Genomic DNA, 21910 nt, shown 5'->3' on the forward strand with positions numbered 1-21910 from the left:
AAGAAAATAATCCATTCTTCCAGTCATGTGTTTAGAGCAGCCACTATCCATGTACCATTTTTGACTGCCTCATTTCACTACTGCCTACACAAGGGAATCAAAGATTAGTAATGAGGGAAGGGGTGAATCAAATTTCTTTTTGTCCATGCAGGCATCACACATTTCTTTTTCAAAGAATCAGGTTCCTTAGCAGTAGAAAGATTTTTGACAAAAACTTTATTTTTCTGTTGGGACTGAAACTTTGCTTTACATGAATCTTTGTAATGACCAGTCTTACCACAGTGAGTATAAAGCCAGTTATCAGGCACAGTAACATACTTGCTATGTGGGTTATATGGGGCTTTTTCCTTGTGGAACCCGATTCCTTGCATGTTCCCTCTATTACTTTTATACATGAAAGTGATTGTATCAGAGGACCAGGTCCACGTCAGAGATTTATCTAGATTATTTTAACCCTGTTTAAATCTTTCTGAAGTTGTCTATTCTTTTCAAGTTCAGCAGAAAGACTCAATTTTATATTTTTGAGTTTATTTTCAAGCTTAAGGTGTGCCTCACTTGCCACTTCCTTTCCTTTAGAGGAGTTCATGCATTTTTCCATTGAATTCTTTAAGAGGATATTTTCTTTCTTTGTTTCCTCCACTGTTTTCTTCAAATCTACAACTACAACCACCATATCATCTCTCTCTTGTTCTAACTCTCTGATTTCCTCGGTTAAAATATTTTTATCACTAATGAGGTTGTGATAAGAATCAATTAAAACATTAGCCAAAGATACCAACTTCTTTTTAGAATAAGACTTCAAATTTCTTTGAACGTCCGAAAGTTTACTTCATCGTCACCATCTTCTTTATCCTCATCAGATTTTGCCATCAATGCAAATATGGAATCATATTTTGCAGCTTTACTTTCAACAACCATCATAGAGGTGTCTGCTTGTTCATCATCACCCTCAGATTCACTAGAGGAATCTCCCCAGAAAGCCAGAGCTTGCTTTACAATATTATCAATGACATCTCTTCTTTTGAACTTTCTGTCGGGGACTGGGTTCCTCTTAACCATCTTGCCAGCATTGTGTTTGTAAAGGTCCTGCTTGTGGAGAGGACAATCATTGATGAAATGTCCTGGCTTTCTGCACTTGTGACAACAATTGTATCCTTTAGTGTTTCTGCTAGAGCTACCCTTCCCGGGAATGCCTCCGTTTCTACGAACCATTTTCTGAAATCTTGGTGGTCTGTAGGTTGATTGACCTTCTTCAAAATTTGATAAAACAGCCATATGTATCCGAGGACGCTTTGAAATTGAGGTTATTTCCTTTCTTCCTAAGAGGAAAAGCCTTGGATTGGTTGGAGTGCTTACCAAACCATTCTATCTATACTTGGGATAAGTTGGCAGAGAAGTTTATTGCCAAATTCTTCTCACCCGGGCACATGGCTATATTAAGGCATGAAATCTTGGAATTCAAGCAAGAATTGAATGATCCACTTCATAAAATTTGGGAACACTATAGAACCATGGTGAAGGAACATCCTAACAATGATATGACCTAGAACATGTTGCAACAAACCTTCTACCGTGGGTTTAACACAACCAATCAATGTGTAGTGAACCAGCTTGTCGATGGAAACTTCATGACCACACCTTACCCGGAGGCATGTTCCATACTTGATGATATGGCGGAGACGTCATCCGCTTGGCAATCCCGAGCAAATGTTCCTCAAGGGGATCCAAATATGATTCACCTCAACAAGGAGTTGCAAGATCATGGTCAAGCCATTACCGAGTTGACCACCACTATGAATCAACTTGAAAAGGCGTAAATTCAACAAACTCAAGCATCACGGCAATTACATGTCGTGGAAGGTGTTCATGTCTTGCGTTCTAAGAAAAATATGAAGGGTAATCAACGTCAACCACAAGAGGAGATGTACTCACAAGATAATGGACGCTACACTTAAGATGATTCATATCAAGAGCAAAATGAGGAAGTTCAATTTGTGAGCAACTATTAAAATCAATGAGGTAACTTTCAAGGATCTAGCTAAGGACAATGGATGCCGAGTAATAACCAAGGCACTTGGGGAAATAACAATCAAGGAAATTGAGGAAATAACAATCAAGGAAACTAAGGTTGGAGTGGAGGTTATCAAGGTAATCGAGGTGGTGGATCTTCTCAACAATATCAACAAAGATCCTACCAACCTCCTCCATACAACAACCAAGGTGACTCTTTAACTCATAACCAACTATTAGGGATGATGGAAAGGATGATAAATAATAAAGGGCAATCCGACAAAGAGAGGCGAGAAATGAATCAAGCGGTGGCTTCTCATACCACTTTAATCAAGAAAATTGAGACTCCATTGGGTCAAATATCTTCTCAATTGAATGTGAGACCACAAGGATCATTGCCTAGTGACACAATTCCAAATCCAAATAGTTATGAGGGTATAAAGTGAGTGTTTTCCATTTCTACAAGGCGAATCGATTGTAGTTGAGGATGATGATGATGAAGAGGAGTTGCCTTTCAAATATGCTTTTCCTAAGGTCAAGAGTCCCAAAGTTCCAAAGGTGGATCTTCCCATGGTTGATGATACCCCTAAAGTTGATGAAGTTCTTAAGAAAAATGTACCTCTCATGGTTAATGAAAGGCCCGAGGTGATTGAAATTCCCAAGTGTGCGGTGCCAATAGTAAGTCCAATTGTTGTTGAAGAGGTGCACCAAGCACCAAGAACCTCTCCAAATGCAAATGAAGTCCCTTCAAAGGAGAAATAACCAATCAATGAGGCAAGCAAGGAGGCACCTAGATTGTTCAAGCAATTACCGATTCCGCCTCCTCCATTTCCACAAAGATTTGCAAAGCAACAACAAGAAGGCCAATTGCAAAAGTTCTATGATATGTTAAATCAAATCAGCATCAATGTGCCTTTTGTGGAAGCTCTTAAAAAGATGCCGAGTTATGATAAATTCATGAAGGACTTGGTCACTAAGAAGAATAATGCTAATTTTGAAACCATCAAGGTCACCCATCAATGTAGTACAATTATCTCACAAATCGGGGTTAAAAAGATGGAAGATCTATCGGCTTTTACTATTCCTTATGCTATTGGTGTTGACAAGCTTCGCAAAGGCTTTGTGTGATTTGTGGGCTAGTATCAATTTGATACCCTATGCCGTATTCAAGAATTTAGGTTTGGGGGATCCTAGACCTACCACAATGAAATTGTTAATGGCAGATCGAACATTGAAGAAACCATTGGGTGACATCGATGATGTCCTTGTCAAAGTGAATCGATTTTATATTCCTGCCGACTTTGTAATATTGGATTGTGAAGTGGATGTAGAAATTCCAATCATCCTTGGCTGGCCTTTCTTGGCTACCGGGCGAGCTATTTGTGATGTTGAAGCAGGATAGCTCAAATTTAGATTGAATGATGAAGAGGCAATTTTTCATATACAAAAATCAATGAAACAACCACATGACTATGGTATGATATCCGTAGTTGATGTGGTGGATGATGTGGTTCACGATGACATGGAAGATATTTGCATGGAAGAAGCTCTACAAGTGGTTCTCTTCAATTCGAACAATGAGGCCATGGAAGTATACAATGGATCCGTGATGGCTAAGGAAAGACTCGGTTCATATTGTTACAAGCCCGAGAAGATGTCCATTGACTTGAAAAATCGAGTTATTCCTCCAACCAAACCTTCTACCATTAAGCCACTAAAGTTCAAGCCAAATTGAGTTGATCCAACAAACTTAAGAGTGTCTCAACTCAATGCAATGGATGAATTTTAGCTTCAAGCATATAAGAGTGATTTTTTGTATAAGCAAAGAACGAAGTTCCTCCATAGCAAGAAGATTATCAAAAGGGAGTTTCACCCCGGGGACTTAATTATTCTCTACAATACATGGTTTATAGTTATTCCCGATCAAGTTGAAATCAAAATTGTTTGGGCCATTCAAGGTTATGCATGTTTACCCCTTTGGTGTCATAGATTTAGAATCTGGGGATGGCCTTAGAATCTTTAAAGTGCATGGGCATAAAATCCGACATTATTTGGGCCAATTTGATAGAGCAAAAGTAGTTTCAAAAATTCAATTGGGGGAACCCCTAATGACTTGATTGGTATTGGACTTTGCGTCGTGCCCTGACGTTAAATAAGACGCTTCTTGGGAGGCAACCCAAGTTCTTTTTCTTTTTATTCTTACATTTTGTTTTTATATTGGTAGTGTAGTGTGTTCTTTTTTTCCCCCTTGCTTTGATGTATTTTTGGCATTAAATGTGTGTAGGGTGCATGTTTAAAGTGAAGAGGTTGAGAAAAATTATCTAAAAAAAGATAGAGCAACAGGGGAACAATTGAACCAAACCGTAGGACACAATTTAAACCGTGTCAATTTCCAGACAATGCTAGTTTTTGGAGAGTGTAGGTGAAGCTAAATCGTGAGACACAGTCGCTTAAACTGTAGTGTCACGGTTCAGTAAATCCCAAGCTAAGCAACTCAGCTTAATGTTGGAAAATGGAGTTGGAACCTTGTAGCAAGTCTGAAGAGCTCAAGAGAACCGTGAAGTGAACTGTAGGCCACGGTTTAAACCGTGTCAATTTCCAGCTTGCTCCATCTATGCTCTACTGCCAACCGTTGGCCACGATTTCATCAACTGTTGGCAACAGTTGAGCCTGCCACCCTGCTCGGATTGAGAGAGTATTTCTTTATCCTACCCTTATACTTGTTTTAATTGCATTGAGGGCAATGCAAATTTTTATGTATGGGGGAAGGGTATTGATGAGTTTTGGTATGCTTGACACTTTTTGATGCCATTAGTTAATGTTATATTTTCTTTTTCGTCTTTTCTCTTTTTTTAATTTTATTGATCTTTTATTTTACATTTTCTAGAAATTAGCAATAACCTCTTTGGAATTTTTTTCCATGGTTCTTTCCCAAAGATGAAACTTGAACCGAATTGTTTTTTTTAGTGTCGATGTCCCAAAGTCAACTTTTGACTTGTTTGATACCAACATTACCTAAATGTACGCCTTGAAACAACTTTATGTGAAATGCATGCTTTTGAAAATTTCAGGAAGTAGTTGAGTTTATTATTCTTGGCATGATTCTTAGGTTCCATTGTTAGCTTAATGTCACCATATAGCTTTTAGGTTATGACAACTTCTTGCGTTCATGTGTTTCAATTGGGATTTGAATAAATACATATCTGCTTTGAGTGTGCATGATGCATGTGAGGTGAGGTTGTTGTTGAGTTCTTCTGTGTCAATTGTGGTTTCTAACTTTCCCCAAGTGTGTTTTGAGGCAAAATTCTAGGTTGTGCTTGGTTTTGAAAATGAGTTTAAGCTTTCTTTGGACCTCTTGTGCCTTTAATTACCTACCCTTGATAAGATTATCCGAGGCAACCCTTTTGAGCCTTTAGCATTTTTTTGTCAACCACATTAAAAGCCTTTTTCCCTACTAATGATAACCTCTTTTGATTTTCCGACTTTCTTAAGCACTTGAAATTTACAATCTAGGCCAAAAGCCTAAGTTTGGTGGAGGAGAGGGAAAAAGTGTGATGTGGAAGCTACTTGAAGGTGAAACAACAAAAAAACTAAAAAGACAATAATTTGAAGAAAACAAAAGTTGAAATAAAAATGGAAGACTAGAGACTCATGACAAAGGTGGTGATCACAAAAGGAGAGCCTTGCGTACTAAGGAGCTCTAATGGTGTAATTCAATCATATCGCCTAGTTGAAAAGGAGAGCAAAAAGGGTGAAATTTTTAAAAGAATTGTGTTTTAAATTGTCAAAATTGTAGTGCTTAGGAAGGTCGTAGTCACTCTTTACCCATATTGATGTCCTACCTCCAACCAAAAGCCTATAATACATTCCCGCAAGTCCTAAATAATTTTAAACTAGGCACACTTACATTAGTGGAGATTTACGCGAGGGGCAAGCCTATGGTTCTACTTTTATACATTTGAACTTCTTTTGTGTGAGAGAGTGATTATTTCTTTTGTTCATATCTCACTTTTTATTTGAAAATATATTAACGTGTATGGGAATCTCTCTTGATTTGTGAGGGCATCTAGTATGATTAATGTTTCTTTTCTCAATTGAGACACATGAACAAAAGAAAGTGGCCTTGTGACTTAAAGATAACTTTATAAGCTTTGGGATCATAGTTTGAAAATTTTCTTGATTGCTTGGTATTCATGTGGTTTTGAAATTAAATCCTATGGAAGTTATTGAGGGGTCATGCATTTGAGTATAATTGTGGTACCAACCGAAATCATGAGTTTTTGTACTTCAATGCTTCTTCGTGTGATGCTAGCCTTAGCTTGTGAGCTTAAATATTTAGTAGCTTCAATGAAATGGTACCTAAGTCCGAGTCTTGATTTGCTTGAGGCTAGCAAAAGTGTATGTTTAAGGGAGTTGATTCGTTATCATTTTAGCTAATTTTTCTTATGTTTTGATAAGTTTAATGCCCAATTTATTGGAATAAACCGAATAATTGTACTTTGAATGGTGTATTTTCAGGTTTTGAGATTGTGTGAGAACTTTGGAATTGGAGAATATAAAAAATGGATAAGAAATCATCACTTTAGAGCAAAAATTAGAAAAACGTTGAAGCAAAAAGACTTTTAGGCAGACCGTTGGATACGGTTGCTCCAACCGTTGGACACAGTTCAAGAGAAACTTGAAGGGTTGAAGAAATGAAGCTTCTAGAATTCATTACGGTTCAGCTTTATCTCACGGTTGACCTCACTGTTGGCCCGACAAGGCAATTTTGTTCACTTTTGGGACTTAGTATAAATAGCTATTTTAAGTCATTCTAGGGCATCTTTTTGGCAAGAATACTTTGTGTAGCAGCTTTTGGGATTCTTCTTTGAGGAATTTGGGTGACTTCACCATTGTTCTACACAATCTTTCTTTCCTCTTTAGCTATTATGTTTAGATTTTTATCTCTTTTTGTATTTTTCTTCCTTAATATGTCTAGCTAAGTTTATTAAGCTAGGATTGTGAACCCTCAGTGTGGTTACATTTTTAGGTTATTAATATTAGTTCTATATTTGATTAAACTTTGTGTTATCTAATTACTCCATGCTTTATTGATTGATTATGTGGTTGCAAACACCAAATCCATGCCTATTTTGCTTGTTCTAACTTGGAAGAGTGGAACTTAGTTTAGGTACAAGGTAATTAGCAAGGAATTAAGTGGGTTAATCACTTGATTAATGAAATCTAACTAGGAATAGTGTGATTTCTACTTGGGCTAATCAATTGTTCATCATTGCACCTTAGTTGACTTGGAAGAGTAACTTGGGATAAAAACCTCTTAAGTGTTGGAAGACATTAAGTTGGTGGAATAGAAATTGAGGCCATAACACATGCTTAATTAATTAGAATTGAACATTTATATACCCCAAAAGTATAGCCTACACGAAGGGGAAGCAATCCTAGCGTTTTTCTCTTATTTGTTACAACTACATATTAGAAGAAAATGATTCCAATTAAAATATTTTCTCGTGGTTGATTAGGTACAGAAGTGCAACATATAGTAAGGGTGCAAGGTGTATGATAAGGTATACAGTTAGTGTTACACTGTATAAATGTTGGCAAGTGATATGGAGTAAGAATATGGTTATTTGCAAGATTTAATTTCCATCTACAAGCAGGTGATTTCTAAGAAAAAGTTGGAAGACGTAGGAAGCTCGAAACGAGCCACTGTCAAATGCTCGAGAGACGGACAGCACTCTAGCATTCCACTTGACAAACTGCTAATTTGTGTTACGTTTTTAGGCGCAACTTTTTTAAGATCATCGCTTCTTAACCATTTATTATTCATTATTTATGTTTTCTTATCATATCATTAGATAATTTATTAAAAGAAATATTTATACGAAAGCAAGTGTGCTAAGGAATAAGCAGATATCAAAGGGACAAAGGTAACTTGATATTTAGTAACATAATTTAAAGTATGCAAAATAATTCCAGATGGACTATAATCATAGATGAAAGAAGATATTTTAATATTTTATGAATTTGTGAGCATATACTTTCTAATTAGAGGTAGAAATAAAGAAGATATTCTAATGGATTATTTTGGTATTTATTGATTAACTACTCGTAATTTCATATGACCATAGTTTATGCTATAAAAAATATGGTGATTAAAGTGTAGGTTTAGATGAAATTCAGAAAGACACAAATTCATTAAAACAAAGTCCAAGAATTAACTTAGTTTATCATTAACTCATTAATGCTTTATTTTTAAAAGAAAATTCCCGCTACCCAACCAATTAAGGATTATATGATTTTTGACAATTAAATTGTTTTAAGAAAAAAAATCTTTGTTTCAATAGCATGTGACCATCAACCATATTTAATAAATGTGAGATTATAAGTTTGACTTATCAGTTATCGGATTATAAATATAATAATCCGCTAGCCATCCAATAAGACAATAGGCGGATTGATATCAGATTAACTATTATCGGGCGGTTTAACGGCTAAACTAAATAGAAAATTTCTGAACAATCAATACTAAATGGCCATAGTAAGATGGCATGTCGATGCTTTCAGACTAATGTTAGATTCAAATTCAAAAGACTGTCTTGTTAATCTAAAAGTATTTTTGAAGAGTCGTCTTCCAATCTAGTACATACAAGAACTACTAATAAGGTAGACATATATGATACCAGCTAATCTATGCAAAGAACATAGTTCCAGTTCATTGTATTGTAAATAATCCAGATGAGCATCCTAAACATAAAGAAAACTAGCTTCATCCATATGACTACAGCTCTGCCTAACTTTACTATGCTACAATGTATGTTGAATATAAAAATTCATAACGGGTTAATGGTTTACCCAATAAGAAAATTGAGTAATTCGTCCCCAAATCATTAAGCCATTAATTATAAAATCTCAATCCGTTCACCATCTATTACCCCGATAATCCGATACCAATAAGCCAATAAGCCATCGGTTCGGTTCGGTTAACGATTGTTCAGTTATGAACAACCCTAGTTATATCCCTACTTAATTAAGTAAATTGGATAAAATTTAAATATTTTTATTTTATTTACAATATTCTAATCTATTAGTTTTTAAAAGTTTTGAAATTTATTTTCTATTGTATAATCGTGTTAAATCACTAAATCTAAATTTATATTTTCAAAATAATTTTTCTATTAAAAATAAGATCGAAGAGAAATTTAATTATAATTTTTGAATTACTAAGAAAATTTGATCGACATAGTACTCTCCCAATATCAAATGAGTTCTTCAAGGTTATTGTTATCAGCATTTTAGATTTATCTTTGTGCACAATTATTCATCATCATTTACAACTTTTCAAGTATTTTTGAAGGGCTCAGAGTTTAATATATTTACCAAATTAAATATAGGAACCTAAGCAAAAAAGAAATAAAGTAGGGGCAAAAAACTTATGGTACATACGTCACCAGCAGAAAGTTAGGTTAAGGAGCTATGTGTTACCAAAAAGGGTTTGAAAGTATCTTTATTTATTGGAAACATACTTTAGTGTATGAAGTGATAAATAGCAAATATAAGGACATATTTGGAAAAGCAAACTCTTTTGGTTGGCAAGCGAACAAGATAGTTACAAGTAACTAAGGACCACAAAATTCGTTACATGTATATATATATATATATATATATATATATATATATATATATATATATATATATATATATTTGATGGTTACCTTAAAAAAGAGAGAAGCCTGCCTACTTTGTAATTGATGGGTACTAAAAACAAATTCCAAGAAAAAAGAGGCATGAGAATTTTAATTTTTTTTTGTCTTAACCTTAAATATTTCTTAAAACGTAAGAATCAATTTGATAATGACGGTTAAACTTTTCTTCAGAATTAAGATAAGTTTATTATTGGAGTATCATCTTGCTAAAAAGTAACAATTAATTTTTAACACTAATTATTTTCTTGTGATGATTATTTGACCTTTTTAATTGAATATATTTTATTATTTTCTTGTATGATAATATTAATAGTGCAATAAATTCTCTTTCCAAGTCTCCAAGTTGTTAAAAAGGGGAAGTGCACAGATAACCACTGATTAGAGATGTCATTACTTTTTAGCCACTGTTTTAAAAGTATTTACTCTTTAGCCAGTGCTTAATAAATTTTTATCCGCCGGACAAAAATACCCCTTGTGCTAGACATATGTGTTGTGTAAATATTAAGGACATGGTGTCCTTAACTTCACGAATGTTGTGTAAATATTTAGGACAAAGTGTCCTGTATTTGCACCTTCTGCTGCTAAACTTTAGGACATCATGTCCTTAACTTCATATGTGCAGTATAAATGTTAAGGACATGGTGTCCTTAACTTCATATATGCAATGTAAATGTTAAGGACATAATATTATTAACTTGTATTTGCAATTTCAGTTGTTAAACTTTAGGACATCATGTCCTTAATTTCATATGTATAGTGTAAATGTTAAGGACTTGTTGTCCTTAACTTCATGTATGCAATGTAAATGTTAAAGACATAATGCCCTAACTTGTATTTGCACATCCTGTTGTTAAACTTTAGGACATCATGTCCTTAACTTCATATGTGCAGTGTAAATATTAAGGATGTGGTGTCCTTAACTTCATATGTGCAGTGTAAATATTAAGGACATGATGTCCTTAACTTCATATGTGCAGTGTAAATGTTAAGGACATGGTGTCCTTAACTTCATGTGTGCAATGTAAATGTTAAAGACATAATGTCCTTAACTTCATATGTGCAGTGTAAATGTTAAGGACATGGTGTCCTTAGCTTCATATGTGTTGTATAAATATTAAGGACATGATGTCCTTAACTTCATGTGTGCAATATAAATGTTAAGGACATAATATCATTAACTTGTATTTATAACTTCTGTTGTTAAACTTTAGGACATCATGTCCTTAACTTCATATGTGCAATGTAAATATTAAGGACATGGTGTCCTTAACTTCATGTGCGCAGTGTAAATGTTAAGGACATGGTGTCCTTAACTTCATGTGTGCAATGTAAATGTTAAGGACATAATATCATTAACTTGTATTTGCAACTTCCGTTGTTAAACTTTAGGACATCATGCCCTTAACTTCATATGTGCAATGTAAATATTAAAGACATGGTGTCTTTAACTTCATGTGTGCAGTGTAAATGTTAAGGACATGGTGTCCTTAACTTCATGTGTGCAATGTAAATGTTAAAGACATAATGTCCTTAACTTGTATTTGCACATCTGTTGTTAAACTTTAGGACATCATGTCCTTAACTTCATATGTGCAGTGTAAATGTTAAGGACGTGGTGTCCTTAACTTCATATGTGCAGTGTAAATATTAAGGACATGGTGTCCTTAACTTCATGTGTGCAATATAAATGTTAAGGACATAATATCATTAACTTGTATTTGCAACTTCTGTTATTAAACTTTAGGACATTATGTCCTTAACTTCATATGTGCATTGTAAATGTTAAGGACATGGTGTCCTTAACTTCATGTGTGCAATGTAAATGTTAAGGACATAGTGTCCTTAATATTTACACATCACTCATGAAAAAAGGGTAAAAAAAATTTTTTGTATCAATTTTAATAGAGTAGTGGCTATTTTTGCTCAACATTAAAAACACTGGCTAAAAAGTAAATACCACTTAAAAAAGTGGCTATACCGCGCTATTTCTACTTGTTAAAACGGTAGAAAAATCTGTAAATTTAATAAAAGGTCATTATGCCTTTAACAATCACTTTAGGTAAGTTGTACATACCATTTCACACGTCTTTTTAACTAATACAATACTTTCATTATTTTGTAGAATGACTTAAGAATGCATAAAATCTTATTTCTAAGTATTCATGTTTTTTAACTTCAAAATTTCAAATTACAATTAACTTTTGGTTCTTCGGGAGATGTCCTTTTTAACCACGCTAGAAAACTTTCACCTCTATCAAAAGGTTTAAATTGGAGTATTAAAAACTGGTTATTTTCTTTTATTCATTTTTTGGCCTTTTCAATTAATAATAAAATCTTCATTATTTTCGTTATATTAAGAATGTAATGAATTTCCATTTCAAGTTGTCAATGTTTTATCTCAATTTCTTAATTTTTTTTATAGTAGAAATATTTTAGAACTTTAAATCTAACTACTTTAACTTTTACATTAGTAAATAAAAATCTTTACAACAAGATCCAAGTTAATAATGTATTGTAAGTACATGATTAACATCTTATTTACTTGACGATGTTAACATATTATATATTCTTGCTTTTCAGCTTCTTCTTTGCCATGTAAATTGGAGTACTTTCAAACACAATTCACCTATCAAATTTGCCAACAACATAATTCTTCAATGCAACAACCATTTAAAATTCCCATTGAAAAAATTCTAAGTATTGAATGGAGGAAAACTAAACTATACTTATAAAGGAAAGAATACAAGAACTTTCACGGTAAATGAAAGGCATGCAAGGACATCTAAAGACAAGAACACAATGATCAACACAAATTTAAGAGAAGGTACACAACTAGATGATGATGAGTATGGCCTCTTTCACATAACCAATGCTAAGCTTTACAAGAGAGGTCAAGTTGCTGTAAATGTTCAATTGTGGTTTATTACTATCGACTCAATCAATCTATAATTCACAAACTGATTTGGAATAATTTTCAACAGTGGAGAATCCTCGATGAACAATTCCCCAAGAACAGGGAACATTCTTGTTCCACATCCACATTCATTGGTTGTTGATGCCAGATGTGCTTCCTTCATTGGCTATTGACATTATTTGCTTGATACATTATTTTTAATCTCAATACTAAAAAGAAAAGCGCCAATGTATTCCGTGTAACGATCCGACCGGTCATTTTTCTTTTTAGATCCTTGTTCCTCTAAATAAGACTCCCCGTATATGCTTTTACTGTTTTATGACTTGCAGGGATGGTTAGTTCAGGATTTGGAAGGGTTCGGGTTGAAATCGGAATACTTAGTTCCTTATTATTGGCTTTAAAGGGGTAAATTTGACTTGGGTCAATATTTCTAGTAAACGACCTCAAAATCAGGATTGGACACTCCTAATAGGTTCGTATAATGATTTTGGACTTGGGCGGGTACCCGGATAGGGTTTTGGATGACTCGGGAGCGTTTCAGCGCAAAAAATTGAGAGTTGGCGCATTGAAGGTTTTAAAATTCTATAAATTTGGTTTGGATAAAGTTTAGGTATTATCGAGGTTCGTTTGGGATTTCGAGCCTCGTATGGTGCTTTAAGACATGCACGCAAAATTTGGTGTCATTCCGAGTAGTTTAAGTATGAATCGGCGCGTTCAGAGTAAGTTAGAAGAATTTGAAGTTCACAAGTTGATTCTATTGGTTTTGGGTTGCGATTCTTAGTTTTAATGTTGTTTTCCATGTTTTGAGGGTACGAGTGAGTCCGTGTTATGTTTACAAACTTATTGGTTGTTTGGACGGGGCCTCGGGGGCCCCAGATACCATTCATACGATGCGCAGAAGTCGTTTGGCCTTGGACGAACAGCTGAAGTATTAAGTTTCTGGTGCAATCGGACCTGCGAAGGGCCAGCCGCAGGTGCGAGTTCGCAGAAGCAAGCGTGTGGCTAATAATTATACTTATGTCCGGGTAGTTTGGGACCCAAATCATGAAATATTTGTAATGTTTGCATCCTACCTATTAATTTAGGTGCCTAAATTATATTGAAATTTGATAAAGGAATTGTAAAAGACCGAATTTTACTTACTTGAGTTTTGGTGGCTTACTTGACCATTAATAGAAATTGTGCTTCTTTGTGTATTAGCCTTGTAATAACTTTTAAATCGAGTGTTCATAAAGTATTCTCTCTTCTTGTAGAGCGGGCCGAACACCTCGGCAGTAGATAGATGCATCTATGGTTCGTGCCGCATGACCCTTGGCAGTATACACATTATTATGGATTGGGCCGTACGACCTCGACATAATCGTACGTGATAATACTCGGAGCTTAATTATATTTGGTATTATTTTATAGCCTGAGAGGTGTATGTATATATATATATATATATATATATATATATATGACATAAACTGACTTGGGATTTACCATTTGTGAAAGAATTATTTATCTCATGCTTGTTATTGAGATGCTATTATTATTTATATAAACCATGCTCATTTAGAATTTTTGTTTCTTTTTATTGTTAGCCCATAGTAATTGTCGATGTCGACCTCTCGTCACTATTTCTTCGAGGTTAGACTAGATACTTACTAGGTACATGTTGTTTATGTCATGACCCAATTTTTCCTCCGTATGGGTATCGTGATGGCACCTAGTCTTAGGGACTAGGTAAGCCTAATAATAATTAAAATAACATTATTTAAATAGAATCTCTTAAAATTCTCAAAAACCAGTAGTACAAGTCATAAGCTCTACAGAGTGTTTGCTAGAAAACTTCTAAATACAATTGTCTAGAAATAAGAATAAACAGTGCAAAACGAAAAGTTGAAGGTGACTCTGAAGCCTGCAAACGCAGCAGCAGGTTTATCTTGAGTCTCCACAGAAACAGTCCACACAGCTAGCTAACGAACAAGTACCTGGATCTGCACAAAAAATGTGCAGAAGAGTAGCATGAGCACACCACAGCGGTGCCCAGTAAGTATCAAGACTAACCTCGGTGGAGCAGTGACGAGGAACAGTTAAGACACCCACTAGTCTAATAAACTGAACAACAAAAGTATGATGTCACATAAAGACTATGCAATATGGCTCACAGTACAGTGATGGCAATAAGGAAGGCAACAACAAGTATCAGCGGAATATCATGAAAATGACACAGAAAGGTGAATGGAACACAACCTAAATCTGATATCAAAAATACAGCAAGGCCAAGTAATAACTCAGCAACTACAACCGCTTTTACAGCACATTTTAGTCAACAACTCCACGAGGTACCGAACCTCGGACAAATCACAACTCACTGGTCTCAATACCTAAACTCTAACACTTAACATCCTATGCCCTCATAACATCTCATAACCGCACTGACGACTCACGTGCCAATAGAGCCATTCTCATATAGAAGGCAAGTAAACAAGGGTGAGCATCTATGCTCAACAATATCAAGAACACCTCTTATCTGATAAGAGTGCTTAACTACGTGTATGCTTGTGCAAGTGTCCTAACATAATCCATACCAGCAAATAAGCATAAGGAAGAAAAAAGAACGGACAACACGTAGAATATTTTCTCACAGCTTTCACAAGATAAAGCTCACACAAGTATGTATACCACTACACAAATATCAACAGCAAGAATGCCCCCAGGCCATAAATCATCACAAATCAATCCCTGACACAGCCCACCTTGTCTCGCTACGTATGCAATAGTAACATAAATGCCCGCCTTGTCTCGCCACAAGTGAATAACAATGTTCCCACCTTGTCTCGCCACATGCGCAACCCACACATATATATATCCCACCTTGTCACGTCGCATATGCAAATATCAATAGTAACAATAGCACGACAGAAACCTCATGCAACTCCATAACAACAACCGCACGGCAGCAGCCTCATGCATCACAATAATAACAACCGCACGGTAAAAACCTCGTGCATCACCACAACAAGTACAATAGAAACAATGACAATAATACAAGTACGACAAGTAAATCAACTCAAGAACTTTAATACACAAAGAAACGGTAGAACCAATTCACAAGGAATAACCACAGTAAAGAATGTTAGGCGTAAAGAGAACAGCTCAACAAAGGGAGAACTAATGTGTAGCAACAATCCCACAATATACACTTCAACAACAGGGAAGCTAACACGAATCAAATAATGCCTAATAAAACAAGTCGACTAAGATATAGGATATCTAAACTTCTTTTAAGGTTGAGAAAATTACGAAGGATATTCAATAATTCAATTAAGGATAATAGCGGAAAAATAATTATAACCTCAATTAAGACTGAATAATTATAGGATGAAATAATATAAATTTCAAATAAAGATAAGCAGTTATGAAAAGATAGCATGGCTATAAAAGAGATAACAGTTTCAATTAAGGCACATATGAATCAAGTAACGATAATAGTGGATCATGAAGCAATTTATTCTAGTTAAGCAGGTAGATGTGAATGTAGTAATTAAGATATATAATCATAACAAGAATAACGGCATATTCAATGAATACAAGGACCTAAGAACCCTAAAAGGCCAACTTTCCACAAATAAGCCCGTGCACGCACTCTTCACCTCGTATACACGGACTTCAATCAACATAGAAGACTCGAATCCTAAGGAGAAGTCCCCCACACAAGGTTAGGCAAGATACTTACCTCAAACCAAGCTCAAACAATCGGTAAGAATGCCCTTTCCTCAATTATCCGACTCCGAATGATCAAAATCTAACCAAACACAATTGCATATCATGAATACAACGATAATAGATTCATCTAATTAATGAAATCAATATTTTAACAAAAATTCCGAAAATTGCCCTAAAAGGTCGACCCGGGCCCACGTCTCGGAATCGGATAAAAATCAAAAAATATGAACACCCATTCACTCACGAGTCCAGCCATATAAGAAATACTCAAATCCGACCACCACTCCACTTTCAAAACGCTAAATCTTTATTGAAGAAGTTCTTTCAATTTTTCCCAATTTCAACCCCAAAAATCCGAAACTAAGTGGAAAAAACAACTATAGATTAATGGAATACAACCAAAAATGAGTTAGGAATCATTACCCCAAATCTTCCTCTGAAAGTCCTTCGAAAAATCGCCAAATTCCGAGCTCTCAAGTCCAAAAACGAAGAATGAAACCAAACCCTCGAATTTCTCTTTTCTGCCTAGGAGTGACCGCACCTGCGACATAATTAGCCGTATCTGTGCGACCGCAGGTGCGCACGTCCAAACCGCACCTGCGCTTCCTCTCGCTTCTGTGCGCCAAAATCCGCTTTTGCGGAGCCGCTGATGCGTACAAATTCTCCGCACCTGCAGAGACTGTCAAGTCCAGCTTTTCTCGCACCTGCGCTTCAACCTTCGCATCTGCGGGCATCATAGATACGGAATTTTCCTCGAACCTGCGACCCCTGGAACTCCTTCACTTTTCCGCTTCTGTGCTTGCCTATCCGCACGTGCACTCCCGCACCTGCGGTCTCTTCACCGCATGTGCAAAAATACCAGAAGCCTGAACACTTAGCAGTAACACCAATCAAACCTTTAATCCGTTAAGCATCCGAAACTCTCTCGAGGCCCCCGGGACCTCAACCAAACATACCAACCAATCGTAAAACACCATACGAACTTAGTCGAGCCCTCAAATCATATCAACTAATGTTGAAACTACGCATCGCACCATGAATCGAACTTATAAATTTTTAAATCTTTCAACTTCTAAAACCCGTGCCAAAACCTATCAAATCAACCCGGAATGACGTCAAACTTTGCAGGAAACTCACAAATAACATAACGGAGTTGTTCCAACTCTCGGAATCGCATTCCGACCCCTATATCAAAAAGTCCACTTCCGGTCCAAGTCTCCAAAAATTCGACTTTCACCATTTCAAGCCTAAATCAGCTACAAACCTCGGATTTACAGCCCGGATATGCTCCTAAGCCCAAAATCACCCAACGAAGATAATGGAACCGATGGAACTCCATTCTGGAGTCATCTTCACATAGTTCCGACTATGATCAAAATCCTAAGACTTAAGCTTCCGTTTCAGGGACTAAGTATCCCAAATTACTCTGAATCACTCGGTAATTGAATTTAACCACGCACGCAAGTCATTACACATAATATGAAGCTACTCAGGGCCTTATGCCGCCGAACGAGAATTAAATTCTCAAAACGACCGGCCGGGTCATTACAGTTTATGTACTCACACTACACTTCTTCACTAACTATGCAGAATCTGAGGCAGGTGCATCTGGTGGCTATCCCAGCACGCATCCCTGACATTCCAAGACTTAGCGGTGAACTACTTTCTGAGCCCGTTCTGAAGCACCCAAAGTATTTCTTTTGTATTTACTCTCTGTCTACTTCATTTCATACAATAGCTTACTGTTTTATATATTCTACTAGTAGCTCATACACTTGTGACACCAGGTCTTGGAATATTTTCTAGTAGACACTTGATGATTTTGAGTAATTATTTCACCACACTTGTTCTTATTATTATTTACACTTTATTTTATTAAATTTCTCACCTCTTATTTAATAATTAAGAATCAACTACTTATAAGATGTTAAAAGAATAGATACATGGCTAGTTAACTATTGGCTTGCCTAGCGACGACGTTGGACGCCATCACGTCCTATAGGGAAATTGGGTCATGACAACATGGTTTCAGAGCACTAGGTTCACGTAGGACTCACAAGTTATGAGCATGCCTAATAGAGTCTTGCGGATCGGTGTGGAGGCGTCCGTACTTATCTTCGAGAGGCTATAGGGTGTTATGAAACTACTCTTTCTATATATCCTATCATTAAGTTGATGTTTTACTAAGTATTTTTCACTTATTCTTTCACATATGGTGAGAACGCTCGCGGCAGATGTACCCGATCAAGGAGGAGCTGTTCCCCATGTTGCTAGAGGCCGAGAGAGGGCTCCAGCTCGTGGTAGAGGATGAGGACGAGGACGTCCTAGAGTTGCTCCAATTATTCCACTTGTGGATCTAGTAGAGGATCCTATTATAGAGGAGCAGGGAGAGGTGCCTGCAGCATAGCCAACCCTGGTGGATTTCACGTCCGCACCTGGATTCCATGAGGTCATGGGCTGTATGTTGTGGTTCATGGATTCTATGACCTAGGCTGGTTTATTTCCAGCAGACCCAGCCACATATCAGGTGGGAGGGGGAGCACAGACCCCTACCGCTCAGGCTCCAGGGAATGTAATTGCCGTATATCAGACCCCGGGTGCACTACTTGTGGGCGGAGCTCAACCAGTTGCAGCAGCTATACCTGAGCTCAGACCAGCTGTGGTTGGCGATCCGCAAAAGATATTGAACAGATGGACTAGGCTACATCCTCCTATCTTTGGGGGTGAGCGGCATGAGGACCCCCAAGATTTTATTGATCTTGCAGGGACAGACTGCACAACATGTGGATATTGGAGTCCCACAGGGGGGACTTTACCACTTTTTAGCTGGAGGGAATGGCCCGTAGATGGTGGCAGTCCTATCTTCTTGGCAGACCAGCATATTCTCCTCCCATGACTTGGGACCGGTTCACCCGTATTTTTCTAGATAGATATATTTCGCCCTCTCAGAGGGAAGAGTTGCAGTTTTAGTTCAAGCCCAGCAGGGTCAGATCTTGATGACCGACTATGAGGCGAGATTCTCTAATTTGTCTCTCCATGCAATTATGATACTTCCTACCGACATAGAGAGAGTGCGGAGGTTTGTTTCAGGATTGCACTCTGGTATTCAGGCCACTATGGCCCGAGAGGTTTTTATGGGGAGTTCTTACGAGCTAGTTATGGAGACAGCTCGGAGGATCGAGGGTGTACGTCAGCATAGCTAAGAGAAGGCGACAAGGGATAAGCGATTTCTATATTCTGGAGAGTTCAGAGGTGCCCCAGCTGGAGGTAGAGGTCAGTTTATGAGGGGTCAGTCTAGCAGGCCCATATATCCAGCACCGCCACCTCCTCGGGGTGCTCCGATGCGACCTTATTTCAGCGCCATGCCAGAGAGTTCCTACCGCCCACCAGCTATTCAGGGTCCTCCAGTGGGTGTTCGAGCTATTAGGTTCAGACTTACGGTCAGTAGTCCACCATACCAAGAGATTGTTTCGAGTGCGGGGATCTCACTCATGTACAGAGGTTCTGCCCCAGGCTTAGGGGAAAGGCAGTATAGTAGGGTCAACAACCTATGATTAGAGCACCAGCTACCCCACCAATTGTCCGGCCGCCCAGAGGCGGAGGGCAGGTGGGTAGGGGTCGTCCTAGAGGTGGAGGCTAATCAGGTGGCACTCCAGCTAGGTTCTATGCTTTTCTAGCCAGACCAGATGCAATGGCCTCAGATGCCGTGATCACATGTATTATTTGTGTCTGCGGTAGGGATGCTTCAGTACTATTTGATCCAGGGTCTACATTCATATATTTCATCTTTGTTTGCTCATTTCTTGGGTGTTACTCGCGAGTTCTTCGGTACACATGTTTATGGGTCCACTCCAATAGGCGATTCTATTATTGTGGATTAGGTCTACCAGTCCTGTATCATGACTTTCTGTGGTTGTGAGACCAGAGCGGATCTTATGTTGCTTGATATGACCGACTTTGAGGTCATCCTGGGCATGGACTGGTTGTCTCCATATCATGCCATCCTCTATTTCCATGCCAATACAATTACCTTGGCGATACCAGATTTGCCTAGATTGGAGTAGAAGGATTCGTCTGTCAGTGCATATAGTCGGGTTATCTCTTTTCTAAAGGCTCGACACATGGTCGAGAAGGGTTGTTTGGCTTATCTAGCCTATGTTAAGGACACTACCACAGAGACTCCAACGATTGATTCATTTCCTGTAGTCCGGGAGTTCTTTGAAGTGTTTCCTTAGGATCTTCCAAGAATGCCACCAGATCGTGATATCGATTTCTGAACTGATTTAGCTCCAGTTACCCAGCTTATATCTATCCCACTGTACCGCATGGATTCGAAAGAGTTGAAGGAGTTGAAGTAACAACTTGAGGAGTTGTATCAAAAGGGTTCGTCTGACCGAGTATGTCGCCTTGGGGTGCACCGATGTATATCAGACCCCGGGTGCACTACTCGTGGGCGGAGCTCAACCAGTTGCAGCTGCTGTACCTGAGCTCAGACCAGCTGTGGTCGGCGATCCGCAAAAGATATTGGACAGATGGACTAGGCTACATCCTCCTATCTTTGGGGGTGAGTGGCATGAGGACCCCCAGGATTTTATTGATCTTGCAGGGACAGACTGCACAATATGTGGATATTGGAGTCCCACAGGGGGGGACTTTACCACCTTTCAGCTGGAGGGAAGGGCCCGTAGATGGTGGCAGTCCTATCTTCTTGGCAGACTAGCAGATTCTCCTCCCATGACTTGGGACCGGTTCACCCATATTTTTCTAGATAGATATATTTTGCCCTCTCAGAGGGAAGAGTTGCAGTTTCAGTTCAAGCAGCTCCAGCAGGGTCAGATCTTGATGACCGACTATGAGGCGAGATTCTCTAATTTGTCTCGCCATGCACTTATGATACTTCCTACAGACATAGAGAGAGTGCGGAGGTTTGTTTCAGGATTGCACTCTGGTATTCAGGCCACTATAGCCCGAGAGGTTTTTATGGGGAGTTCTTACGAGCTAGTTATGGAGACAGCTCGGAGGATCGAGGGTGTACGTCAGCATAGCTAAGAGAAGGCGACAAGGGATAAGCGATTTCTATATTCTGGAGAGTTCAGAGGTGCCCCAGCTGGAGGTAGAGGTCAGTTTATGAGGGGTCAGTCTAGCAGGCACACATATCCAGCACTGCCACCTCCTCGGGGTGCTCCGATGCGACCTTATTTCAGCGCCATGCCAGAGTATTCCTACCGCCCACAGCTATTCAGGGTCCTCCAGTGGGTGTTCGAGCTATTAGGGTCAGACTTACGGTCAGTAGTCCACCATACCGAGAGATTGTTTCGAGTGCGGGGATCTCAGTCATGTACAGAGGTTCTGCCCCAAACTTAGGGGAAAGGCAGTATAGTAGGGTCAACAACCTATGATTAGAGCACCAGCTGCCCCACCAATTATTCGGCCGCCCAGAGGCGGAGGGCAGGTGGGTAGGGGTCGTCCTAGAGGTGGAGGCCAATCAGGTGGCACTCTAGCTAGGTTCTATGCTTTTCTGGCCAGACCAGATGCAATGGCCTCAGATGCCGTGATCACATGTATTATTTGT

At 38.0% G+C, this 21910-nt stretch overlaps 1 protein-coding gene across 1 annotated transcript; it reads right to left on the reverse strand.

The window, feature by feature from the left end:
- Positions 1-798: 798 nt before the first annotated feature.
- On the reverse strand, positions 799-1275 carry LOC138897886 (uncharacterized). The gene has a single exon (XM_070183907.1). The coding sequence runs from the start codon at positions 1273-1275 to the stop codon at positions 799-801; it is 477 nt and encodes a 158-aa protein (XP_070040008.1).
- Positions 1276-21910: the final 20635 nt, after the last annotated feature.

The sequence above is a fragment of the Nicotiana tomentosiformis genome, chromosome 8 (assembly GCF_000390325.3).
Source record: "Nicotiana tomentosiformis chromosome 8, ASM39032v3, whole genome shotgun sequence".
NCBI lineage: Eukaryota > Viridiplantae > Streptophyta > Magnoliopsida > Solanales > Solanaceae > Nicotiana > Nicotiana tomentosiformis.

Excerpts from the sequence above, each read along its gene's own strand:
- LOC138897886 (XM_070183907.1), bottom strand. The coding sequence starts at position 1,275 with ATGGCTGTTTTATCAAATTTTGAAGAAGGTCAATCAACCTACAGACCA.